Raw genomic sequence first — 23,388 nt, forward strand, 5'->3', positions numbered from 1 at the left:
CATACTGAAACCAGAAATTCCTCTCTTACCTTTCCTGCTGCACAGCTTCACTGTGTGGCATTGCATTGTTTCATTTCAATGTCAGAGCTATGTGCATTGTCCAAGTGATGACATATTATTTTGCATTGTAGATCATCATAACAACAGCCCTTGTTCTAGGAGGCCCCACCCACAGACATACACTGAACTCACTGCCCTCTTACCTAGGAAGGCAAAACACAACCCACCATTTTACTATTCAAAGCAGAGAGCTGTAAACATGCACCCAGATTCACCACAGTGATGCGCCAGTGCGCGGCCAATTAGAGCTCAGATCTAGCCGTGAGATTGAGTCATGTGATCAACGGCTCTGTGAGGAAACAGTCCTGCCCAGGCCAAGATCCATGTGAAGCAGCTGTACCCTCCGATGAATCACATAACAGACAACATCAAATGATATCACAATTCAACTGGGAGTGAAGAGAGAAAAATACACATACACGCATATTGGGATTGATGTGTTTTTATTAAGATCTTTTCTGTGTTGCATTGCCTTTTAGTAGTATTACATCATTATGAAAGCAAGTTCAAGAGTGTGATCCACTCTGTGTTACTGTATCAGCCGGCTTTGTTGGTCTCCAGGCTCCTTTTGTGGCACCGTGGCTGCTCTGCTGACATTCATCGGAGGTGACTGTGTGTGTTTTTACAGCAGTGACTTGTAGCCAGAGCTCTGATGGAAGGTGGTGATGCTTAGGAAGCCGGGGTCATTCCATGAAAAAAAGTGACTACAGTAACACAACAAGCAGAAGCATTATTTGGCGTGTCATTGTAATAGAGGGTGCCACTTACCTTAACCAGCTTTCCGAAGAGGAATACCAATACCCCCCCTTTTCCCCTTAAAGACACAGGTGGTAGCATTCTGTGGAACGGCATGTTAGAAAATCAGAAGAAAATAGTGAGTGGAGGAAAAAGGGAGGGAGGGGGCGAATGTGCTGGGTGGAGAGAGAAGGGAGGGAGAGGCTGAGATTGGGCAGGATGGTGCAGCAGAGAGGAAGGGTAAAGGGAGCAAGAGTGGTCAGAGAGCAGAGAGAAGGTGAACATGGACAGGGAGGGTAGGGGAAGGAGTGAAAGGATGGAAAAATGTGGGGATATTGCAGCAGAGTGGATGGTGTGAGGGAGGCAGAGTGAGAAATGTTGCCGGAAATGCTAGAGCCAGCAGCGTGTGTAAAAAACCACACTGCAACATTTCTCATCCTTGACATCACTGACAAGCTTTCCAAACGCACACAGTGTGCTTTCAAAGTGCTGGCTTGTAATAGCCAAATCTTTGACACAGCTTCTCCTCTAAGATCACACTCTTTTGTTTTCTTTCCTTCTGTGAACAAGGCAGATGTCGGGGACATTAAATTTAACCAATGTTGTAATTCTTTAATTTGAAGGGTGTGTGCTGTAAGATTCCCACAGCAAATACAATAAAACATGTTTGTTTGTAATGACTCTGACTCTCTCCAAGTCGTGGAAGAGACATACTGAGAGGAGTGAAGGGGTGAGGAATGACGGATATGAGGGGAGGGGAGGAGGAGGACATAAGATTGGTGTGGAATGTTTGCAGTTCTGGCCAGAACTCGACCATCTCATTTGTCAGGGCTTGACCCCAACTGTGGGGTCAAAGGTCAAAGGAACATCTGAGGGAAACCGACTTGGCTATTACACGCACACACACACATACACTCAGACAAGTAAACACACAAACATGTGTGAGAGTATCTCTCCTTTGCTGTCCTTCAGCACGTTCACACATAATTTAAGCTCATGCGCAGTACGTCTGTATATATCACCATTAATATCCATCCTAGTCTTATTTGTTTTATTAATACTGAATGTTATGTTGACCTCTAGCTATGAAGAAGATCAGCTGCCAGTTTCCCAAAAAGCATACTGTGTTTTTTTCCAAAACAAACCATTGAGAAAGAATTTGGGCTCCCGGATGCTTGGATTCATTTCTGAGTAGAAAAGCTTGGAATAGTACTTGATAAACACTCCAGTAATGTACTTAGTGAAAAGACAAAATGTGAACTGAGCAATAAAATTCAGAGTGCAGCCTCTTTAAATCTATTCTGGGAGTGACTATTAATTTGCCGTTAATGTTATATTTACCACATGCATGGTTAAGTACAATAAGCTTGTCAGTGCAGGGCTGTCATATCAAGTGATCCCAACACTCATACTAAGGAGTGGTATTACCGTCACTGTCCTATAATCAAACAGCACTCGCCATAAATTTCATCTCATCCCAGCGTCAGTCCTCTCACCACACAGACACGTCCTACTGAGTTTCCGAACGCCCGGCCGCCATGTCGCTCTCTACCTGCGAGGAGACACAACACAAACTCAGTTAGAAAGGGCAAGGTTAGCCCCACTGAATCACTCACACAAACTCTGCTTCAGGTTTCAAATTAAAGTGAGGATACAGCATGCAGTGGAAATGCAGGTGGCCTGCTTCACTGACCGACATAATCACAGGACACCTGTGAGTTACATGACATTAAGACAATGGCTGACAGCCACACCTTTTCACACTGAAAATGGTAGATTGAGTTACTATTGAGCTTTATTAATGTATCTGCAAATCTAGATTAGCATACACTTACTGTCAATGTTCCCTGGTTGCTCTCTTCTGCACCCTCTGTTAGGAAACAAATTGTTCATTTTTCTTGTTTAAGGAAAGGGCAGCCTATTTCGCTTTTTTTCTGCCCTGAAAAAGAGACAGGTAGCTGATATTCATGGCTTTGAGATGCATCTTAAATCTTACACCTTTGTCATTCTTTGGCCGGAGACATCAAACAGGTGCTATGAATAATTTATCTTAAGAGTTTCACATTGATAAGGTCACAATCTGCCAGGTCTGGACACTAAACACAGGCCACCTTCTCTTCACTGTCTTTTTACACACATGTGCCCACACATGCAAACACCAGACACACACCTTTCAAATGAAAATACAGAAAATCTCAAGAGGGGTTTTGTGCGTATGTGGGGGTGTGAGAGAGGGGTGTCTTTTGCTTTAAAGATTTTTTTTGACTGTGCTTTCACTTAGAAATGTATGACATTTAAAAAAATGATATTTTACCCAATTGCTGTGTTGGTTAATCAGTGCTATATTTTAGCATTATAATAAATTATATTTCACAGTTATTTCTGAGGGTAGAAATGAAAGTAGAATTTTGATTACTGCTTCATGTCCCTATATGTATGCATTTTGTGGCGCAAAATATTTTCAAGGTTGCCAAACATAAACAAATTAATGTTTTTCACTCAAACTGCCTCTGAGAGTTTGTGGGGAAATAATTTTCTGTTCTCTCTGTACTGAACTAGTGTGCTCAGTCATTTTCATCTCCAGCATACTGATGGTTCAGCTACACTACATTTCTAATTAAGACCCTGCTGTGTGTTGGTTTTGGGGAAGGGGGGGGGGGGGGGGGGGGGGGGATGCAGTACTGATGTGATGCCACTCATTTAGTTACAAAACAAAAGTTAAACAAGTTCAACCACAAAGGGGGTCAAACTCTGACCCAGTGTCAGCAATCATTGCAAGGCATCATAGCCAGCAGTCTAAACAACAATCTATTATAGTTAAGTACTTAAGAGAAAGATAAGTAATTTGTTTATATGTCTCAATAAACAATCACATCCTCCTTCATCTTTGCTCAGATTAATATGTGTTTGATTTAAATTTACACACTATATATATATATATATATATATATATATATTTATTTAGGCCAGCATATAAAGGTAGGTAAACTTATAGATGGATCCACAATCCACAACACCAGTGACAGGACACTTAATGATCCGTGAGCTTTGTCATTTTTTTTGCTCTTTGAAAGCACACATCACTCCTCCACCATGTTGACCCCCCTTCTTCTCTCTCTCTCTCTCTCTCTCTCTCTCTCTCTCTCTCTCTCTCGCTCTCCTTGTTCGCTCCCCTAATAATCGCAATACTTCTTAAAAATTGTTTTGCACTCCTCTGTGTCGGAGGGTAATCTCGCTCTTTTGTCGCTGAGCTATATTTCTACTGTGTGTTGTCGGATAATGTGAGGATGGGATGAAAGGTAATCTGCGTGCAGAATTCCTAAAGCTCCCTTATCCTTGTTGAATTTCTCAAGAATTCCACCTTTGCCCTCCGGTTTCCCTGAAATAAATTACTTTAAGAGTGAGATGCCTTCGCGCACCCCCGTTTGGGTCCCGGTTTTTTCATTGCCTTCTTTAAATGCAGTCAAACAGGTATTAAGTCTTATTTTAATTCAGTTTTTTCCTTAAGGCTGCATCGCTCCCTGGATACTTCACGGGCATTCAGGGAATAAGAATAAATGATTTCTCAAACTTGCATAAAAATAGAACTCACAATAGCTATAAAAACGGTGTTGTTTTGATCATTTATGATTACAATACTGCAATAAGTTGACATAGTAGCCTAATATAAACGTTTTTAAACTTAACCACCGGCCTGATAAGACATTTTTCCCTGTCAGTTAATTTTCTGTTATGCTTAGTTTACTCTGTGTGTTTCCCTTTGCTGCTGATTGATATACGCTAGGCTACCTTAAGAAGTAGACTACACACGTTGTTGAAAATCTGTTTCCCTTCATTGCTTCTGGTGCTTAAAGTTTTGGTTTTTGGTGTACTACGAAATTACAGTGTTTGCACTGTGGAACCACGAAGGTTTGGGTGCTAATGGATTTATAATCTCTGTCTCTGGGACCATCCAAAGTAATTAGCACATAGGCTCTGAAGAAATGATGGTTAGTGAGCAATAAAGCTATTGCCCATAGCTTAAACTGGCAGTCCCTCCAACTTAACTCCAACCTCAAACCTAATTGAGAACAAAAACGGCAGTGACTTTCCCAATTATATTCTGGGATGCAAAAACTCTGGAAAGCGACTTTCATTCATCCCTTCTTAAACCGAGGGATCTCAAATCTCTGGAGACGCGAGGCCATATTAAAAATAATGAGGAAATAAACAATAATATCTACATTCAAACTAGGATGACTGGAGAGTATGCAATGTTACAATTAAGCTCAGTCATTTTGGAGAAAAAAATAATAAATAATAAGCATACGCAATATTATGATGAATTACAGTACACAAAAAGTTAAATCTACCCTGAATATATATTGCTGTCTGCATTTGTCGGTTTCAAACTGATAAGTAAACTTTCCCTGTTTTGGGGAGGAACTTTCCAGTTTCCAGTAGCCTAATAATTAATGTTATTTTGTGAACTCTTGTTGCCTGTTATGCTTGGTCTTAAATGGCTGTAGCCTATAGGCTCAACGATATTTCCACTATTTCTCACGAATGGCCTTTCCATTAAGAGCGATTAGATTATGTCTATTGAAAGTTGCTGATCCATAAAAAAAAAAGCCAGCGGATAAAAGGCGATTTCAAGTGACCTTCCCGTCCCTTTCACACCAATCTGAGCCCCCGGAATAATTTGGGGATCAGATTTGGACAAAAAGAAGCACCCCCCCACCCCCACACCACCACCACCACCACCACCACCACCACCCTACCCCACCCCCGCAAACACACCCCTCAACCCCCTCCTCCCCTTTCAACACACAACCACTCAAAACAACAAAACCTCCAAGTCAAACATAAGAATTAGTTAGATTATTTTTTTTATTGGGACATGCAAATATATGATATGTGATATCGTCAGTGTTTGTTCTGTGTTTAGCGCTGGTCACAGTCATAATTCTCCCTTTTTCCAAGTGCCATTTTTTAAGTACAGCCTGAAGAGGAGAAAAGTTACACTAACTTTATTGTAGCAGCTAAGTTCTCACTTATAAAACCATGTCAAAATCACAGTTGTTTCAAACAGGTCGAGAACTTTAAATGTCATTCGCCCTTGTTGCCCATCTAAAACAGCATAAATCATTATGCCAATGCAGGGTTACTGCTTCCACACATCGAAAGCAAATAATCCGTGAACCCTTTTTCAAAAACAAATTCTGCTCAAAACATATCGTTGAAAGATAGTCATGGGACTTAACGTGTCGTCTTAAGCTATTCTCAATGTGACATGTAGGCTATGGTGTAAGATAGTATGCATCTATGTCTTGTTTCAGTTTTATTTCCAAATATAAAACACATTCCCCTTACATTAGTGTGCTCACGTGCTCGGGAAATGTATATAACGGTGAAAAACAATCTACAAATGAGCATCTACAATAAATAACAGGTGAAAATGTGTAATGCCATTGTCTGCAGCGCTTTAGTGTTTACTTACTAAATCTTATGTGACTTAATTATTAATGAAACCAACGTTAGTGACAAACTACTCCATACTACACAGAAGCACAGTCCAACAAGTGTAAAGTTATTTAGAAGGTTTGCAGCTGTGTCTTATTTCCACACAGGCTGGACTTGACTATTAATCGGTGTTGGTTATTCAAACAAACAGCCAGGACCCACCATGGAGGTGTTCAACGATGCTCATAGCTCCACGCCTAAAGGTGTCCATCACCTGATTCGTTTTGGTTGTTTTGAATGCTTGTAATTTTGCAGGCAGACAGTTGAAGTCGCAGGGATCAGCATCAGCTGTATGTGGGCCTCTAGCACGGGGTCCAGAAACACAACACTCCCGTGTACACAGGAGAGGCGATCAGCCTCCTACAATGCATTTTTGCTATATGCTATGGTTATAACCCTGATGTGATTACATGCAATAAATAATAAACAGACCCTCGATCATTTATAAATCTCTAAGCTACATCTGTTTGCATCTTTTTAAATGCTCTAAAACGCGTCCTTGTAGTCATCTGTTGTTTTATTGGGGGCCTTGCACTTGTGACCTCACTGTTTTCCCAACTGATTGCGCTGCTTGTTGGTTTCAGCTGTATTGAACTGCATTTCGCGAGCATAACAACGTCCTAATATATATGTGTAAGTTATTAATCATTATAGATTTGGCTAAAAATGTTATGTGATTTATATAAATGTTGAACAAATAAAGTCATTTGACAAAACTACCATACAATGGACATTTAAACAGCCCTACACAATCTATTTGTGATTATTCAATTTAGATGAAAATGGAAAAAGTCAGATTAAAATTAAATATTCCAACATCACTAAGTATCTGCTGCAAAGCAAAGTATTATATGTAAGGTGGATGCAAATGCGCAGTTGCATCATTTCCTGAAAGACGTGTTTAATAATCTAGTGATAGCCTAATGTGATTGTTTACAGGTTTTCAATAAGTTAACATATTATGAAGCCTTGCATATTTTGTTCACATAAGGAAAGGTAGTATACTTAATAAATTGGACATGAGAGATAAATGTTACTTGGCTCACGTAAAATTAATTAGCATGAACCTTCAGCAGGAGGATTAGGTTAAATGTTATTATATAAGGCTATTTTACAAAGCTGATTGACGTGCAGTTTGTCCTGGAATAAGTTAACCTGGCCTACATTGCTACATCATTCATTTTATATCAGTTTCCATTACAATCCCTTTGCATCAATAATGCTGCTTTGATAAATCACAGTGTTTGTCATCTTACATTTCCTCACTGCAGCCTGTGCTGACACACAATGCGTTCTTTCTGGTGCAGGAGATTTTCTGCCAATCTATAACATTTGCATCTGACAGTATAGTGGCTAAACTGGCACTTGGAAAGCAGTGTAAAAGATGGGCAACGGCTTGCCTCCTTGATCAGCCTTTTATTCGGTGACACTATCGCTGAGACAAACAGCCTCCTATCGATCTTTTCATTATGTGTTCAAACAACAAATAGCCTAGCAGGTGAGGTGCACGGGACGTACGAAAAAAAGCTCCCACGTCCAGCGGCACTACAACCAGCCTGTAATAACATTACTATCTGATGTACAAATCAGTGAGGACAGCTCAAAAACGGGCAAACGACTGTCGGTGATCGGTAATAATGTGGAGAAAAGACGCGACTCTCCCCTAGTTAAAAAGTTGTGACTCTTACACCGTCCGGGTCGGCTACATGGTTTAAAGTTAACGGTCATGTGGCGTGCCACAGAGAATTTAGGCTTGCATTTACAGCCACGCGTGTGTAGCGTAGAAGTGAGAAATAAATATTGTACTTGCCTTATTGATGGCTGGTTTTATCCAGGTAGAAAGCCGCTCCTCTGCTAGTAACCGCCGCCGCCGGTGCTTCTTCTTTTAATGTCCTGCTGTCCACTTTCTCCTTTTTCTCTTGCCGTTTCCCAGCTTTCTATTAGAGCCCCTACCCTGCTCCCATTCGCTGTCCCTCTCACTCTCCTCTTCTCCCGCGGAGCCTCTTTCCAATCTGTGGAGTTAAATCTTAATGATACACTTACAGAAAAAATTCTTTGTCCGATTTAATCTTATTGGTTTCACCTTTTCAAAGAGCTGGAGATATGGCCGGGGAGTTTCAGTGGAGTGTCCGACACAGGGACGGGAGAGAGAGCTCTCTTGTTGAATACTTAAAAAACAACCCATCCCTCCTATGCGTTTCCAAAGGGGGCACTTGCATATTTACGCTCCATTATATCTGCTATATCGCTCTGTAGTTTAAGATCTGTATACAATAACTTTGTTTATTTTTATTCAATAATTGTATTGATATATTATAAACGTTATTCTTTTCCTATAGGGTGTATTACTATGTTTTTCGAGATGATTTACGCACATCATTTTGGATATATGTTCTAAATCTATATCTAAATCACATGCAATCACCATGCTATTGTACTTTTGGGACTATATTTTATTTTGTTGTAATATAATCTATATGTATAATTGATCTTTGAAAGTTTTCTCCGTTTTGCAATCTTAACTTCAAAAGACTGTACTTTTCAGAAAGTCAAAAAAAAGACGAGCGAAAACAATACCAAAAATTGGGGCTTTTTTTATTTCTGAAATCACCTTTTACATTTTAAAAAATTCATGTCTGATGACTTGTGCATGCATTAATATTATGTTGTAATTGTACAATGTACGCTAGATGGCAGCGCGATCCAGACATTTTTGAGTTGGAGAGGTAGTGAGCCTGCAGAAACCCTGATACAAAAAAGCCGGAATCCCCATGCAAATTATCAGCAACTTCACATGATTTTGAATTACTGTCATTATTAAGACATAATGTGACACCAGCTCAGTGATTGTGGAGACTATATGACCTCAGTAATTTTTGAATATTGCGTATTGCTCCGTCTAATTTTAGAGATTTTCGGCCGCAGGCACGGCATCCGGTTTGTATAACACACTGATTTTTATGCACCATTCTTCTTATTGACATTTTTTTCCCTTCATAAGCTCGTTTGAACTAAATTGTAAGTTTTAATCAGTGAGACAGTGCTGATTACAGACGAGGATGTACCGCAATGCGCACGCCAAAGACAAAACAACGTGCGAAAACATAAATACACTGCTAACCAATAATGGCATCCCTTAATTTTATAATAAAGATACCGGTCCCAGACAAACCATTTTGAAACTTTGGGGAATTTCTGTGACAGAGTGCCCCTTTCGCCGCTGCGCATGTTTTTGGTTTATTTGTCGTGCGTAAAAGCTTTGTCCCCCTTGCCTTTACCCTGCTTTTTCTGCTATTCTATTCAGGGTTTCTTCCTCTTTTTGGTGACAATAGACGGCCCATACTAATCAGGTTTCAAAGTAAATAGCAGCGCGGGGCGAGCTCAATGTAAATTGTGCCTGTCAGAGCCCCCCAGCCCCTTCAGTCGTGGATGGCAACACTGCAAAAAATATCCATCCTCAGACGTCACTCAGTTCACATTGAGTCTGGGAATCTAACATTTACCAAAACAGGAGACTTGGTCTTCCGTCGGGCGAGATGTTTCCACTTGTTTCCAACGTCAATCGACTCATCACCGTAAATTGTATTACTTCGGCCGTTGATTTCTGAAGGAATCTCCCCGTATATTCTGCATCATTTCAAGCTATTGACTTCAAAAAAGAAACCTACAAACGACTTGGATTGTGATTGGAAACAAGTGGAATTCTGCAAACTGCACTTGCATGTTGTTCTACTGTGTTTTCAGCAAAAAATAACATTTTAAGATTTGAACACGAGACCCGATGACTTGTCGGAATGGACATTTTTTGCAGTGAACGAACGGAGGGGGACTCTAACCAATGGAGAGAAAGAGAGGGCTTGGCTATAACCTTAGCCTCCCATTTTCTCTCTCTCCCTATCTCCCCCCTCTCCTCCTCTCCTCCTCCTCTATGCAGGGCTCTGGCCAGTCAGTCGCCTTTGATTATCAGTCTCCAGCAGCCCCTCTCTTGGCTCCTTGACATGAGCACCATATAAGGCGCAGCGATCTCCATAGAAACGTGTCAGTTTCAATAGTAGTGTCAAAGTTCACTATATACAGACATTCGCGCAGATCCCCCGTTTCGGAAACATTGCTCTGCTGGTCCTCTCGTTTAAGCGCATTCATTTTTGGGTCTCTCCTTCTTCTTGCATATTCTATTAGTTGTTGGTGTTGGTCTTCTTTTTTTTTTTATCTTTTCTCATCGTATCTCCATTCCTCCTGCTGGAGAGAGGTGAAACTATACATGGGCACTTCATTCGGCGACGCGGTTTTCTTTCGCTGCTGGGCGAGATGATGAGGTTTATTTAAGAATATAGATGTAAAAATCCAGCTCTTCAGTTTTTCCTCCCCTCCTATACGGCGAAGACGGGAGTGTAAAGGAGCAAGGGGAAGAAAAGAGAAAGGAATTTATCTCCGCAGCACTTTGGATCGCGTGTCTTTCCAGCAAAAGGTTTTTTTACTCGTTCCTGCGTCCATGTGAATCGCCCCTGCCTTTCCTTTGTGGCTATTTTATATCAAACTGCAATTTGTTACGTCTGGACTCGGGCTTTCCTACAAGATTAGGGATTCCTGAATGGCTGACTGCAATTTACCTTGGAACTGGCCTCCCGATACTTGCATATCCTGATCGGGTGCCTATTGAATCGCCTCCTGTATTTTGAATGTATTGATCGCGTTGTACTCCCCTTCTCACCCCATATGAGATTGCGTTCTCCGATTTGACTTTGCACTGCCCCGTCTTTTGAGATCTCATTTTCTCCCCTCTACGCTTCATAAACACCGGCGATCATTTCGCTTTATAGCACTTTCAGGGGGCGAGATATGGCAATGGTAGTTAGCGTCTGGCGAGATCCGCAGGAAGACGTGGCCGGAGGACCTCCGAGCGGCCCCAACCCAGCAGCGCAGCCGGCGAGGGAGCAGCAGCAGGCGGCGTCGGCGGCTCCGCACACTCCGCAGACCCCCAGCCAGCCTGGTCCCCCGTCCACACCGGGGACCGCTGGGGACAAGGGGAGTCAAAATTCCGGACAGAGTCAGCATATCGAATGTGTGGTTTGCGGAGACAAATCGAGCGGCAAACACTACGGCCAGTTCACCTGCGAGGGATGCAAAAGTTTCTTCAAGAGGAGTGTACGGAGGAACTTAACATACTCATGTCGTGCCAACAGGAACTGTCCCATTGACCAGCACCACCGAAATCAGTGCCAATACTGCCGGCTGAAGAAGTGTTTAAAAGTGGGAATGCGGCGGGAAGGTGAATATTTATTTTAAAACCCACTCATGATTACTCATCCTAGTAGCAGACGAATAGGGCTGCCATGTTGCATTAATGTTACAGGCTATATGGCTGGGCTTACTGCAGTCTCCATCCATGTTTTTTACAGGGATGTTTGCATGAATGATTAGTGAGAGAGGGGTAAAAGGCCAGTGCAGTCACAGCAGCTATGCTTGTGAATGCAGGTCGCCTGAACAAAGCGGCTCGTTTAGCTGACTATTTTATTTTGTTTTTCTTGCAGTCCAAATTGTAGTACTGTCAAGCAAAGTCATTCGGTCCAACAGGCCTATTTTACGTACAGGTTTTAGAGCAGAAGAAGGACTGTGTGTCTGTGCCTGTATGTATGTTGGTCTGTCTGTCTGCGTGTGTGTGCTGTGTGTGTGTGTGTGTGTGTGTGTGTGTGTGTGTGTACAGTGTGCAAGGCTAATAGTCCCTTCTATGCATCTTGCTAATTTATAATTGTACAGTAGGGTTCGTAAGCTGTCTGTGTGAATGTAAAATGAACACACTACAAACCCACGTCTCCCTCGAGCTCCTTATGCTGACTAGACAGCTCAGACACACTGAATAATGCCGCTGAAGTTGTTCATGGCTCATTGTTTTGCCTGATGCATTAGGCTACAGGCCGTGTAACTTTCCTCTCTATGTCAAGTGTTTTATTCCAATTCATGCAAACATCCCTCATGTTAAATCTGCTATTTGCAGTACACATTGCAAACCCATGTATAATGTACACCGAGTGACATTCATATTTTATTTTTAATCTGAAACAATAGCTGAAATCCTTTTTTTCCCAGCTGACCTATTGATGTGGGTAAAATGTGTAAATGTAATTGCATTTAACAGTAATTATCAATCATATTTGTAATATATTTGGCCACAATTAATAATTATTAATCTAAACAAAAACCCACTTAAATATAATGGTAAAATAATATAAGTAGGCTACTGCATGCATTATTCAATTACGCTTTGAAATACTCACAATAGTATATGTGTTAAATGTACTTTTAGATAACAGAAAATATGTGTATTTGCTGTATAAAAGTAATTTTTATTTTGCATACAGTACATGTAGCGTTCATCCCTAAATACAAATGCAAACAGTGTGAAGGTTGAGGGATACAGCACATCTGTTTTGATGAGATGTTTATGCTGTCGATAGAATAATCTCTGGAATAGTGTAGTATTACAGACAGTATACACTAGTCAATATGTTTTGAAAAGCGTACTGAATTTTGATTTCAGTGCATGTCGTTTTGCTGAGAAGAAACAGGCTAGCTGTAGCTTGCTTGACGGTGGTAATGCTCATGAACAATGTTTATCAGTCCTGGATGCACATTTCCTCTTTTTCTCTTTCTTTTTGTCAGCGGTTCAGCGAGGACGAATGCCTCCAACCCAGCCCAACCCAGGCCAGTACGCGCTGACGAATGGGGACCCTCTGAATGGCCATTGCTATCTGTCCGGATACATCTCGTTATTGCTGCGGGCCGAGCCCTACCCGACGTCCCGGTACGGGAGCCAGTGCATGCAGCCCAACAATATCATGGGCATCGAGAACATCTGCGAGCTGGCGGCTCGCTTGCTCTTCAGCGCCGTGGAGTGGGCGAGAAACATCCCTTTCTTTCCCGACCTGCAGATCACCGACCAGGTGTCCCTTCTCAGGCTGACTTGGAGCGAGTTGTTTGTGCTTAACGCAGCCCAGTGCTCCATGCCACTGCATGTGGCCCCTCTGCTCGCCGCGGCGGGCCTCCACGCCTCCCCGATGTCCGCGGACCGCGTCGTGGCTTTCATGGATCACATCCGGATCTTCCAGGAGCAAGTGGAGAAGCTTAAGACCCTGCACGTAGACTCGGCAGAGTACAGCTGCCTCAAGGCCATCGTGCTTTTTACATCAGGTGGGTGTCCAACATGTCACATAGGAACATGTCTATAATCAAAAGAGGCCTAGTTGCAGTAATGTTACTGGGAGAGAGGCTCGTAGGGCGAAACACTTTGGCATCAAGAATATGGCTGTCAAGTGTAGGCTGGTCACAAATCTGAGTTTACGAGATGTTTGTGTTGCCGATGGAATAGGTATTTTGTCAACAGCTTGCTACATATCTACTAACATGCATTCTCATGTCAGTTGTAGCCGCAGCATAAGACGTGTAAACAAAGCCAGATTGAGAGAGCGCATCAAGTTTTTTTTGTGTGTGTGTGTGTGTGTGACACTCAGTTCGGTGCTTTTTAAAATTGGACATAGTTGACAATCTCATATATGTAAATATTTTATAATTGTTGAGTTTGAGCCGAGACAGAGATTGTAGGTTCGTGTCCATAAATTTTGGAACAGGTGTCAAATAATTGAGCGTAAAGATGAAATAGTCTATGACTGGGTGATATATGACAGCTGATGCATTTATGAGTGTTGGTGCATGCTTTTATCCTTGTTTTGCGTGCACAAACACATGTCTTGGTTGGGGTGGGGGGTGCAGGAAATAATCCTTAGCAGGCTGAGATCAAAAAAGATGAATGAAGTTGACTCATGTGTCAGTGCATCGCTTCTGTAGGACACAGAGCAGCACTGCTGTATAGATTGTTTGTAGGTTCGTCTTAGCTGACCTATTAATTTTCATAGTTATTGAGGATAGTTTATCTTGTCGCACACGCTTTGAAAAGTTATCAGCAGCAATTTTCAAAAGTAACCTACATTGTTGATAGCTTAATTGATGGCTGACTAGGGCAAGGTCCTAAAGGTCCTCATTTACTCTCTGTGCGTAATTTAGATGCTATTTTGGAGTTGGTTGTGTACGCTTGGTGCCATTAGCACTGCTATATTAAGGAGCCTGGTGATGATGGGAAGTAAAAGGAAAGTCTAAACTCACTTACAGGCCCCAAAGTACTTATGCACTTACCTCAAAGTTCTGACCTCATTGTCTCATATTTGACGCATTACAAAATTCTTTAACATAGTTGTATATATCCTATAATTGGACACGTTCGTGATGGAATATTCAGTTTTACTGTGGTATTCAGATTTAGATTTATATTGAAATATTTCTCAATTTCAATATCCTTAGAAAGCGTCATAACTCCATTTTATATTGAGTCGTTACACTTGTCTTCTAGCACATTTCAATAATTATTGTTTATTATTTACTTAACGTCACAGGGATGTAAAACAGCATATATGAACTTCTCTTAATTTTTTAATTATATTATATACAATTGTTGATCAGTTCTCCCATACTATATTAAAATGTGTGTATAAAGGAACAATAACCTGTGTATAATCAGGTTCTAAATTCTCCAAATTCTTGTTTAAGTTTGAGTGCTCACCAAACTTGTAAATAGGAACTCAGAGATTACATTCCAAGATACTAAACCACCTTCAACTTTCAATTTTCCTTTTTTTTTTGGCGAATATGACATTACCACATTGGGATTTTTAGTTTCAGGAACCATAATAACTACTTTTCACTTATGGGGTTTGGCAACTAGGTTAATTTGACACGCTAAAATCTAAAGGCATACTGAGAGGTAAATATATGTTTTAACACAAATAAATAGGTATTTGCCTCAGTTACCGTACTTTAGTAATGTGACATCCTGTTGGAATCGCTTTACCGTGTGCACTGACATATTTGAACATGTTTTCCTGCACAGCTTTTCACTAATTCACCCCAGATTACCCAGAGAAACTTCATACACACATTAACATCCTACATGTTTTCTAACAGATCAGTTAGTTGGGTTGATAGGCTACAACTGGTGTTGGCTATAACAAGTCATGTGGCACTTTGCCAAGACCAGCGTGGATTGTTTGCCTTTAATAACGCCAGACTTGTCAGTATTTGATGCATAAATAATGGTGGCCAAGCTAAACTATTTCACCACAGTTCAGGATCATTGTCTTACATTAACTCCTTATCCACACGTGCACACTGCAGTGTGTGCCTTTGCTAAACCCACCACAGAAATCGTCGTTTGAAAATCTGGAAGCTATCTGCTCCCACGTCTTAGTCGACTGAGGTAGTGGGGTGCAGGGTTGCAGTCAGGCCTAATGGAGAACTATGGGATGTCTTTGACCAGCTTTCTCTTGACGCATACATTCAATTGTAGCCTATTCCTTGCAATGCTCTGAACTCTCTGTGTCGCTGCACTGCAAAATGCATGCCACGTATTAGACAGTTTACAAGAAATTCCCAAAATGTAATTAATTTCCACCTCATTGATTGCTGTAGATTTTAAAAGGGACACTCAGCGTTAATCCAAAGGGATTTGCATACATGGGGCTCTGACCGGCCGGACTAAGGTCACAGTAAATCACCCCGAGATCTCAGCGGTGCCCCCGGGTTCACAAGGTTATTGTGTCTGGCCATAGTGAGTTATAGCACTGAGAAATCACGAATAGGCTTAAAAGCCTCTGTCCGGCGTTTAATGTATTGAAAACTAAAGCTGTCTTTCGTGTGTAGTTTTTACAAAAGCACAATACAGAATCTTTTAAAGACAGCCTAGACTCCACGTGGGACCATATATGCCAGCTATTATGCTGCTTGCGTTTACAGCACTTCATAAGCAGTAGAACACGCAGGCTTGGGCCGTGTGGAAAACAGTTATCTTTATAACAGGCTAAAACACCGCACAACACGAACAAGCCTTATATGCCTTTGTCTATGCTTAACTCTGGCTTCATAAGCCACCAGTGAGCACCAAACAAACGCCTGCGTTGTTGCACAGACTCATTTTTCTAACATTTTATGTCGCGTCTGCATGATTATTGACTTCACCTCTTCTAATAAATTTGATTGCTTCCAGCGGCCTGTCCTATAGGCTCCATCAAAAAAACAGGCCAAGAGTGGTCTATGGAGAGAAGAGCGGCGAAATGACTTAACAGCTTACTGCAGAGTAATTAGGTCACATTACATCCAGTGTAATTTCAGATTCATCAGCTCCGTTTATGTTTCCTTATACTTGAATCCCCTGAGTCCAGATATCAAGGGCAGCGACCTTTAGGCCTGTACCCTACCTATCGCCTTTGCTCCATTGCCCCATCACTTATTCCTCTACACACTTACAACACTGTTTCCATGACATTTAGCTCCATTTTCTTGTTGATTGTTGCAAGAGCAGGCAGATCCTCCTCCAGTGAGTTGTGCATCCCCTACTCCTGCAGAAAGCCCCTTGTTTATTCTGTATGACAGTCCCACTCGCTCAGTGTGATGTAGCATGTTTGGCCAGTGTGTTTTTTCATTCCACTTTGTCAATAACGCGTAAGGGCTGATGTTGAATGATAACCAGAGTGCTTTTGCAGGACATAAATTGGGTAGGCTATGGCAAGGTGTGCACTTGCCAAAGCTAAGCCCACTTGAGGCTAAAATTGACCATGTTCATATTTTTTTACAGAAAATTTTAAGCGAATTTGTCAGCAATGTAATTTGAGTTCTATGCACTTCAAATAAATATAATGAAAAAGTGATAATGTGCAGTTAATGTCACTGTTTCTGTAAGCTGTGTGTGTTTCTCTGCAAGCTTGGTGACCTGGAGAGTCTGATATATTTTAGTCTGATATAGTCTGATCTATTTTAATAATATAATATTTTTATTGTTTCACTTGTTCCTCGAAATGTTCAAGTTTAACAGCAAAATACTATTGGATTCGGGGACTTTCCCACAACATGTTGTACCTTGGGGTTTTAGAAACGTGATGAGCCTAACCACTGTTTTTTTTGTTGGGGGGGGTGTTTCTTAGACGCTTGCGGTCTGTCGGACGCTGCTCACATCGAGAGCCTACAGGAGAAATCCCAGTGCGCCCTGGAGGAGTACGTCAGGAGCCAGTACCCGAACCAGCCCAGCCGCTTTGGGAAGCTCCTGCTGCGGCTGCCCTCTCTGCGCACCGTCTCATCGTCGGTAATCGAGCAGCTGTTCTTCGTCCGCTTGGTAGGTAAAACTCCTATTGAAACCCTCATCAGGGATATGCTATTATCCGGGAGCAGCTTCAACTGGCCTTACATGTCCATCCAATGATCCTTATATGAAAGTGGAAAAAAAGAGAGGGAAAAAGGACCAAAATTCAGCACCCCTCACCCCATCCTCCTTCAAGAAGACTATATATAGGACCTTTTCTGAGAAACTTGGAAGACATTACTTTTTTTCTGTCTTCTGGGACTGATATGGAATACATTATGTACAGAAAAATATTGGAACTGGACTTTACACCTGTGTAAATCCACCCTCATCTTCAAGAACAATACTCTTCATTTTGTAAAATACTAGTCTTTATTTTCCTTTTTTTGTAAAAAAAAAAAAAAAAATACAAATAAAATGAAAAACATCATATGCGCAGTAAGAAAAAAGAATCAAGACTTAGCGGGAAAATAATGTTTCCAAGCAATTATAAGAATTGTCCTGTGTCTATGTACCTCTCTGTTTTGTATTTTTTCTGGTTCTAAACCAGGGTTTCTGTGATTCTATACTAATAATTTTTTGATATAACCTTTTGCTTCTTATAATGAGTGCGATATATGTTGTCGAAGCTATGTTCTCCAAGAATTAAAATTGAAGTGAGAATTTAAAAACAGAAAAATAAAGAAATTTAGACAAATAAGAAACAGTCTAATCGCTATGACAATATCACCACTGATGGTTGAACTTTTTTCCCAATTGATACGATGGACCTGCAACAGCAGCCAACTGACCTCCAGGACATTTTTACTGAGAGGACGTCTGGGGTGCCTTTCCCCGGGCCATGAGTGCGTGTGGAGTCGATCATCAGTCAAAGAGGAGAGACATGAAAATCAAAAGCACTTTTAATATATCATTTCAAATACATTTTGTTTGTTTCGTCTTGAAAATTTTCATTGTTTCTTGAATTTTATTGGTTGTTGCCTTCAATTTGCTTACTCCATGATGCAGCTTTTTGCAGAAGGGTCGGTTGATGAAGTTGTGTGATGGTGACTGTACTATTAAAAAAAAGAAATAGGCAACGATGTCTCATTCTCAAGCATTTTCCTGGATGCAAATGTCAACATGCCCGGGCTTATTTTAAACCACATGAGGGAATCTGTTGTCTCTGTGCGCTCCTGGTTCCTAAAAGAAAAGCGCAAGTGCAGCATACAGTTACTGATTCACTATCCTGCATTGCCATTAAACGGAAACGTAATTCTGAATACACTGTTTGCCTATAATACACATATCAGTGAAAACGAGACGATACACGGGATTAAGTGTGGTAATTACACTATGGGTGCATACCTTACATTTTAACAGACCCACTGACATAACTGGCAATGTGAACACAAAGGAGGGGAAGGCTATACGTGAGGAACTACAGCAGTGAGCACTCTGCCAGCCTGTGAGCGCATTAATGTTTAATATTTTTCCCAGACAGCAAGGAAAGCCTGCGCACCACACAGAGCCACCTCCATCCTACCTCCCGTGGCTTAATCAAGGTGATTCCTCACAAACCAAACAATATGCCCCTCTCCCTCGTCCTTAAAAACTCTGCCTTGATAGTGCATGCCTCAATATTGATGTGGGCGTCATTTGGCAAAAGGGTTAGGCCCCGCTGCAAAGCTGCTGTGATATGCGTGATCAATCTGGAAAATGTATTTTACAGCATGTAAGCCAGTCGATAGGAACACCAAGTGTGATGCATTGTGTGGGAATAGAGAGGACGAAGGAGAAGGGAGAAAGAGAGAGAGAGAGAGAGAGAAAGGGGTAGAGAGACTATGTAGCCAGTGCAGAGACAAACGAGAGGGGAAACGTGTGAGAAGGAAGGCGTGTGTGTGTGTGTGTGTGTGTGTGTGTGTGAGAGAGAGAGACAGAAAGAGATGTGGCCTTGGTTTGCCTGATACATTCAGAATGTAATGAGTACATCGATAAGTCCTCAGTGTGTTAGATGGGTTACAGAGAGTTTCTGTCCTTGCATTGGTCTGTCTCTGTATGTGCGTTCCCTCCTTTTTTGTCTCCATATAATCCAAAAATGACACAGGAAGCCCAGTTATGGACCTAGATCGACCCTTACTGTCATTACTGCGTTACACTCACACCTAGAGTGATAAAATGCGATAAACTGGAAGGCGTTATGAAGAAGCCTTTTGGTGCGACAATTATTATATTTGCCTATTTGCCCCCCCCCACACACACACACACACACACACACCCTTCATCACCAGACGTGTTGCTTGTGTGCCATATTGCCCACATCTTCATCTGCTGACTGGCAGTGATGAGGGACAGGTCAGGAGCCGAACTGCATGTAGCACGTTGCTATGTCTGAATTTGATATCGCCATATTTGTTATCTGCCTTATAGGGGGAGGTGCATTTTTGCCAGTGGTGTATTTGTTTGTATTTCCTGTCTCGTTCAAAGGCTACAATATTGAGGTATTAATTAGTTCGCTCTCATGCTGGAATGATGCTAAAGCCTATGTTGTGTTTTAGGCTGTCCTCAAATGCTCTCTCACAGGGATACAGTTTTCATTCTAATGATTAATGTCTGTTCAGGTATATTGTACTACTTATTAGCTCCTAATCGACCTGTGTGTAGCACTGGGTCAGTTGTCAGAAGCCTTGTTGTTGCCTAAGCTACTGTACAAGCATAAATGTGATATTTCTTCAGGCTTGATCGGTGCTTCCTTATTGTGGATATGATTCTCCCGGAGCTTTAGATCAGGTGAAAGTTGCAGAATAAATAAGCTGATTGGGCCTTTCCTTTCTGCTGGAGGTGGAATGTGGTGAATCTAACCAAAAATGAATAATAGACACACATAACCAACAGCCTCTAAAACGCAGCCCTAAAAACAGATAATTACCTAAGCAGTGGAATTATTTAGATTGCTTGCCTTTAACTGGTGTTTTTTTTAATAATCCAGAAGATCGTTTCCTGGACAAGGAGGAAGGCTTCATGTGAGAATATATTTTTGTTTTTCAAAGAGAATGGCTATGACTTCACCATGGCCATCACAACAGTCCAGGTCGTTTTTGTTTTATGTAGCTCTGGACTAAATTGTTTGCCAGGTTATTAAACGCAGCTTTCAGCTGGTTGTCTCCACATAATGTATTCTAAATCCCTCTAGAATAGCTATCTTTTATCCTCTTGCTGTGAGCATTCGGTTATACAAGTGTTACACTACAGGCTATATAAAGCAATAGTTCAAAAACAGATGAAATGGTGGCATGTGTTCCTAATTAACGTTTCTGTGTATGCAAAACAAGCAAAACACGAAGACTCCAGGAAAAGTGATATTTTCTATTTGCGGATGTGGACCATTTTTGACAGAAGCTCAAATTAGTATATTAGGCAACACTTCAAATATTGAAATAATAAGCTTCAAATATCAGCTATATTTTAATTATTTTTCAACCAGACGTTTTGTCATCACATTTCTTATCAATACTTATATTTAATTAAATAAAAGCAAAGGTAAACGTACGAAGTGCACTAAGAGAGAAGTAGGCTAAATGCACTGTCAGAGTGGACTCTAGCTGCGGTGGGTAAGGGAGATGGATATGTGGCACACTATGGGCCCCATTTGTGTCTCTGTAATTTCGGAAACTCCGGTTACCAAAGTGTTACTACGAAATGAGTTAAATAACCATTTACCTTTGTCTGGATTCATTCATCAAACCACAAGTGGAGGACTCCTAACACGGGGGGGCTATTTGTTTGCTTTACACAAGCAGCTGGGTGCGATTTCACGTTTGAGATATCTGTCTGAAAGCGAAACATTTATTATCCTAAGTTGTCAGCGAACCTATTTCTCCAAAACCCTCAATGCAAGCCAATGGTTTTATGCAGCAGTGGAAATGTCCTATTGGCGTTACACGTCACTTCATTTCATTTATAGTAGCCTAGTTTTCCCGGTCACATTTGACAAATACTGTTGTTTCAGACAATAACAATTTCCAAATAGCGGCTGCGTGTATGAATGGGGGGGGCTCTGAAGTATGACACGGCTTATTTCTCATATTGTCTTGTGCGTAAAAATGATGACAACACAGGCCAACAAGTGCTTCGCCGTGTCTGCCACGCACCTCATTCACACACGCTTGCAAAATGGCTGGGGACGAGGACAAATGTCCAAAATTAAATGGGTTCCCCTGAGATGTTTGCGCTGTATCTCAGCAAACAGCCTGACTTTGTTGTTGTTTGACTACACAGTCAATGGAGAGACGCATATCTTATGATTATAGTGTGCTGTTCTGAGATCTGTCCGCGGACCTCATAGGCAACCTTTAAGCCATGGATCAAATCCAGCCCTACGGGGTATAAAGTATTCCTAGTTGTGAATGTAGCATAAGGGGACGCCTCCCGGGGACGCCTCCCCGCGACCGTGTGTTGTGTGTGTGTGCGCGCAAATTTGTCACGATTATCAAAACTGTGTGTAGGCTATATATATATATATATATATATGTATACACACACACACACACACACACACACACACACACACATATATATATATATATATATATATATACACACACACACACATATGTGAGGTCTTTCTGTTTGTGTGTGTGCGGGCGCGTTCTTTGCATGTCCGTGCATAAAAGCGTGTATCTACCAGCGTGCGTACGCGTGTGTGTGCGCGCTACTGGCCGAGAGAGAGAGGTGGTTGTGAGAAAGCCCGGATCGCTGTGTAAGCGGATCCCTTTGTGTTGATTTAGGAAGACGTTTGCTGTATATAACGTTCAAGGCTGATAATATCATTGCCTGGCCAGATAAATAAAGCATTGGCCAAAACCATCGGGTCAGCTATCGATCCGCTTTTTCTCCCTTAGAGAGAGAGACAGAGAGAGAGAGAGAGAGCGAAAGAAGGAGAGGGAGGGGGTGGACAGGAGGAGGGGGTTTGAGAAAGAGAGGGAGAAAAAAAAGGGAGAGAGACCTCACTCATTAGCATTCCACAGCCATGGACTAAACGCTGACAACTAACAGAGATATCCAGCTCTACACCACTGCATGCATTTTCCCCCCTTTGTCTTCTTCCCCTGGCCCTTCATTTCCAGCGGACAGATCTCTCGTCACAGCCAACACATTTTTATTTATGCCTTCTCCACTCTTTTTGCACGAATGGACCCCGTGCACAAGAGAGAAAACCTTCTAGTAAAGCAGAGAAAAAAGGGGGGAGTGATGTTGTAAAAGCAGTGCAGAAGTGACAGCCCTAAGCACATTGGCTTTACTTGGGAGAGATACAATTGTGTATGACTTGACAAAATAGACGTTTTAAATTGCAACCTTAACTGCTATTATTTAGATATTTCAGGATTTTTGAAAAAATCCACAGCCTTTATGCTTCATTGTGAGAAGGTAAACGATAATTATTTTATTTCTAATTCAATAGTAGAGCAACATTTCCACGCTTAATTTTGGACGTTTGGTTCCATTTAGTGTAACAATTGCAGAAAGTGTTTTGCCTTGAATACGTTGGTCCATTATTTTTCTAATAAAGCTGTTACGACTTCAGCAAAACATGTAGAATAAAATAAACATACAGACTTCCATACAGAAAGAAGTCGGAGCAAAACCAGTAAATTCAAAATCTCTCAACCTTGAAAAGTTAAAGTTGTGCTTTTGTTACATTTTTATATTAATATATCAATGATTTAAAATTGAAATCTTCTAGTTAAAAGTTAAATATATGTTTGAATGAATACATTAAAACACTGAATGAGTGATATAGGGACTACCAATGACATTATTTGGACAAGCTCCTTTTTTTCAGATGACTATATCTTAATATGCGTTCAAGTCTCGCCCAACAATGACAGCTGTTCATCTGATAGTAACTTCTTTCCAAGTTTTCTCCCCTCCCA

At 41.4% G+C, this 23,388-nt stretch overlaps 1 protein-coding gene and 2 long non-coding RNA genes across 4 annotated transcripts; 1 reads left to right on the forward strand and 2 right to left on the reverse strand.

The window, feature by feature from the left end:
- Positions 1–486: 486 nt before the first annotated feature.
- Positions 487–5,539, reverse strand: LOC119891252. The gene is made up of 2 exons (XR_005442416.1): positions 2,631–5,539; positions 487–2,347 (listed from the first exon to the last, which is right to left on the reverse strand). It is a non-coding gene; the product is annotated as an uncharacterized LOC119891252 (long non-coding RNA).
- A 230-nt stretch (positions 5,540–5,769) lies between these two features.
- Positions 5,770–9,920, reverse strand: LOC119891251. Its single transcript, XR_005442415.1, has 2 exons — positions 8,381–9,920; positions 5,770–8,309 (listed from the first exon to the last, which is right to left on the reverse strand). It is a non-coding gene; the product is annotated as an uncharacterized LOC119891251 (long non-coding RNA).
- A 363-nt stretch (positions 9,921–10,283) lies between these two features.
- On the forward strand, positions 10,284–18,558 carry nr2f1a (nuclear receptor subfamily 2, group F, member 1a). Of its 2 annotated transcripts, none has more exons than XM_038702693.1 (3): positions 10,284–11,566; positions 12,961–13,485; positions 17,322–18,558. In XM_038702693.1, the coding sequence occupies exons 1-3, from the start codon at positions 11,137–11,139 to the stop codon at positions 17,594–17,596; spliced, it is 1,230 nt and encodes a 409-aa protein (XP_038558621.1). In that variant the 5' UTR covers positions 10,284–11,136; the 3' UTR covers positions 17,597–18,558. The 2 variants fall into 2 exon arrangements, with proteins under 2 accessions (XP_038558621.1, XP_038558620.1); XM_038702692.1 differs by having other exon boundaries at positions 10,287–11,566; positions 12,958–13,485.
- The last annotated feature ends 4,830 nt before the right edge of the window (positions 18,559–23,388 follow it).

The sequence above is a fragment of the Micropterus salmoides genome, unplaced genomic scaffold (genome assembly GCF_014851395.1).
Source record: "Micropterus salmoides isolate LMB-PRFRI ecotype aquatic unplaced genomic scaffold, ASM1485139v1 Ms_hic_scaffold_7, whole genome shotgun sequence".
In the NCBI taxonomy this organism is placed as follows: domain Eukaryota; kingdom Metazoa; phylum Chordata; class Actinopteri; order Centrarchiformes; family Centrarchidae; genus Micropterus; species Micropterus salmoides.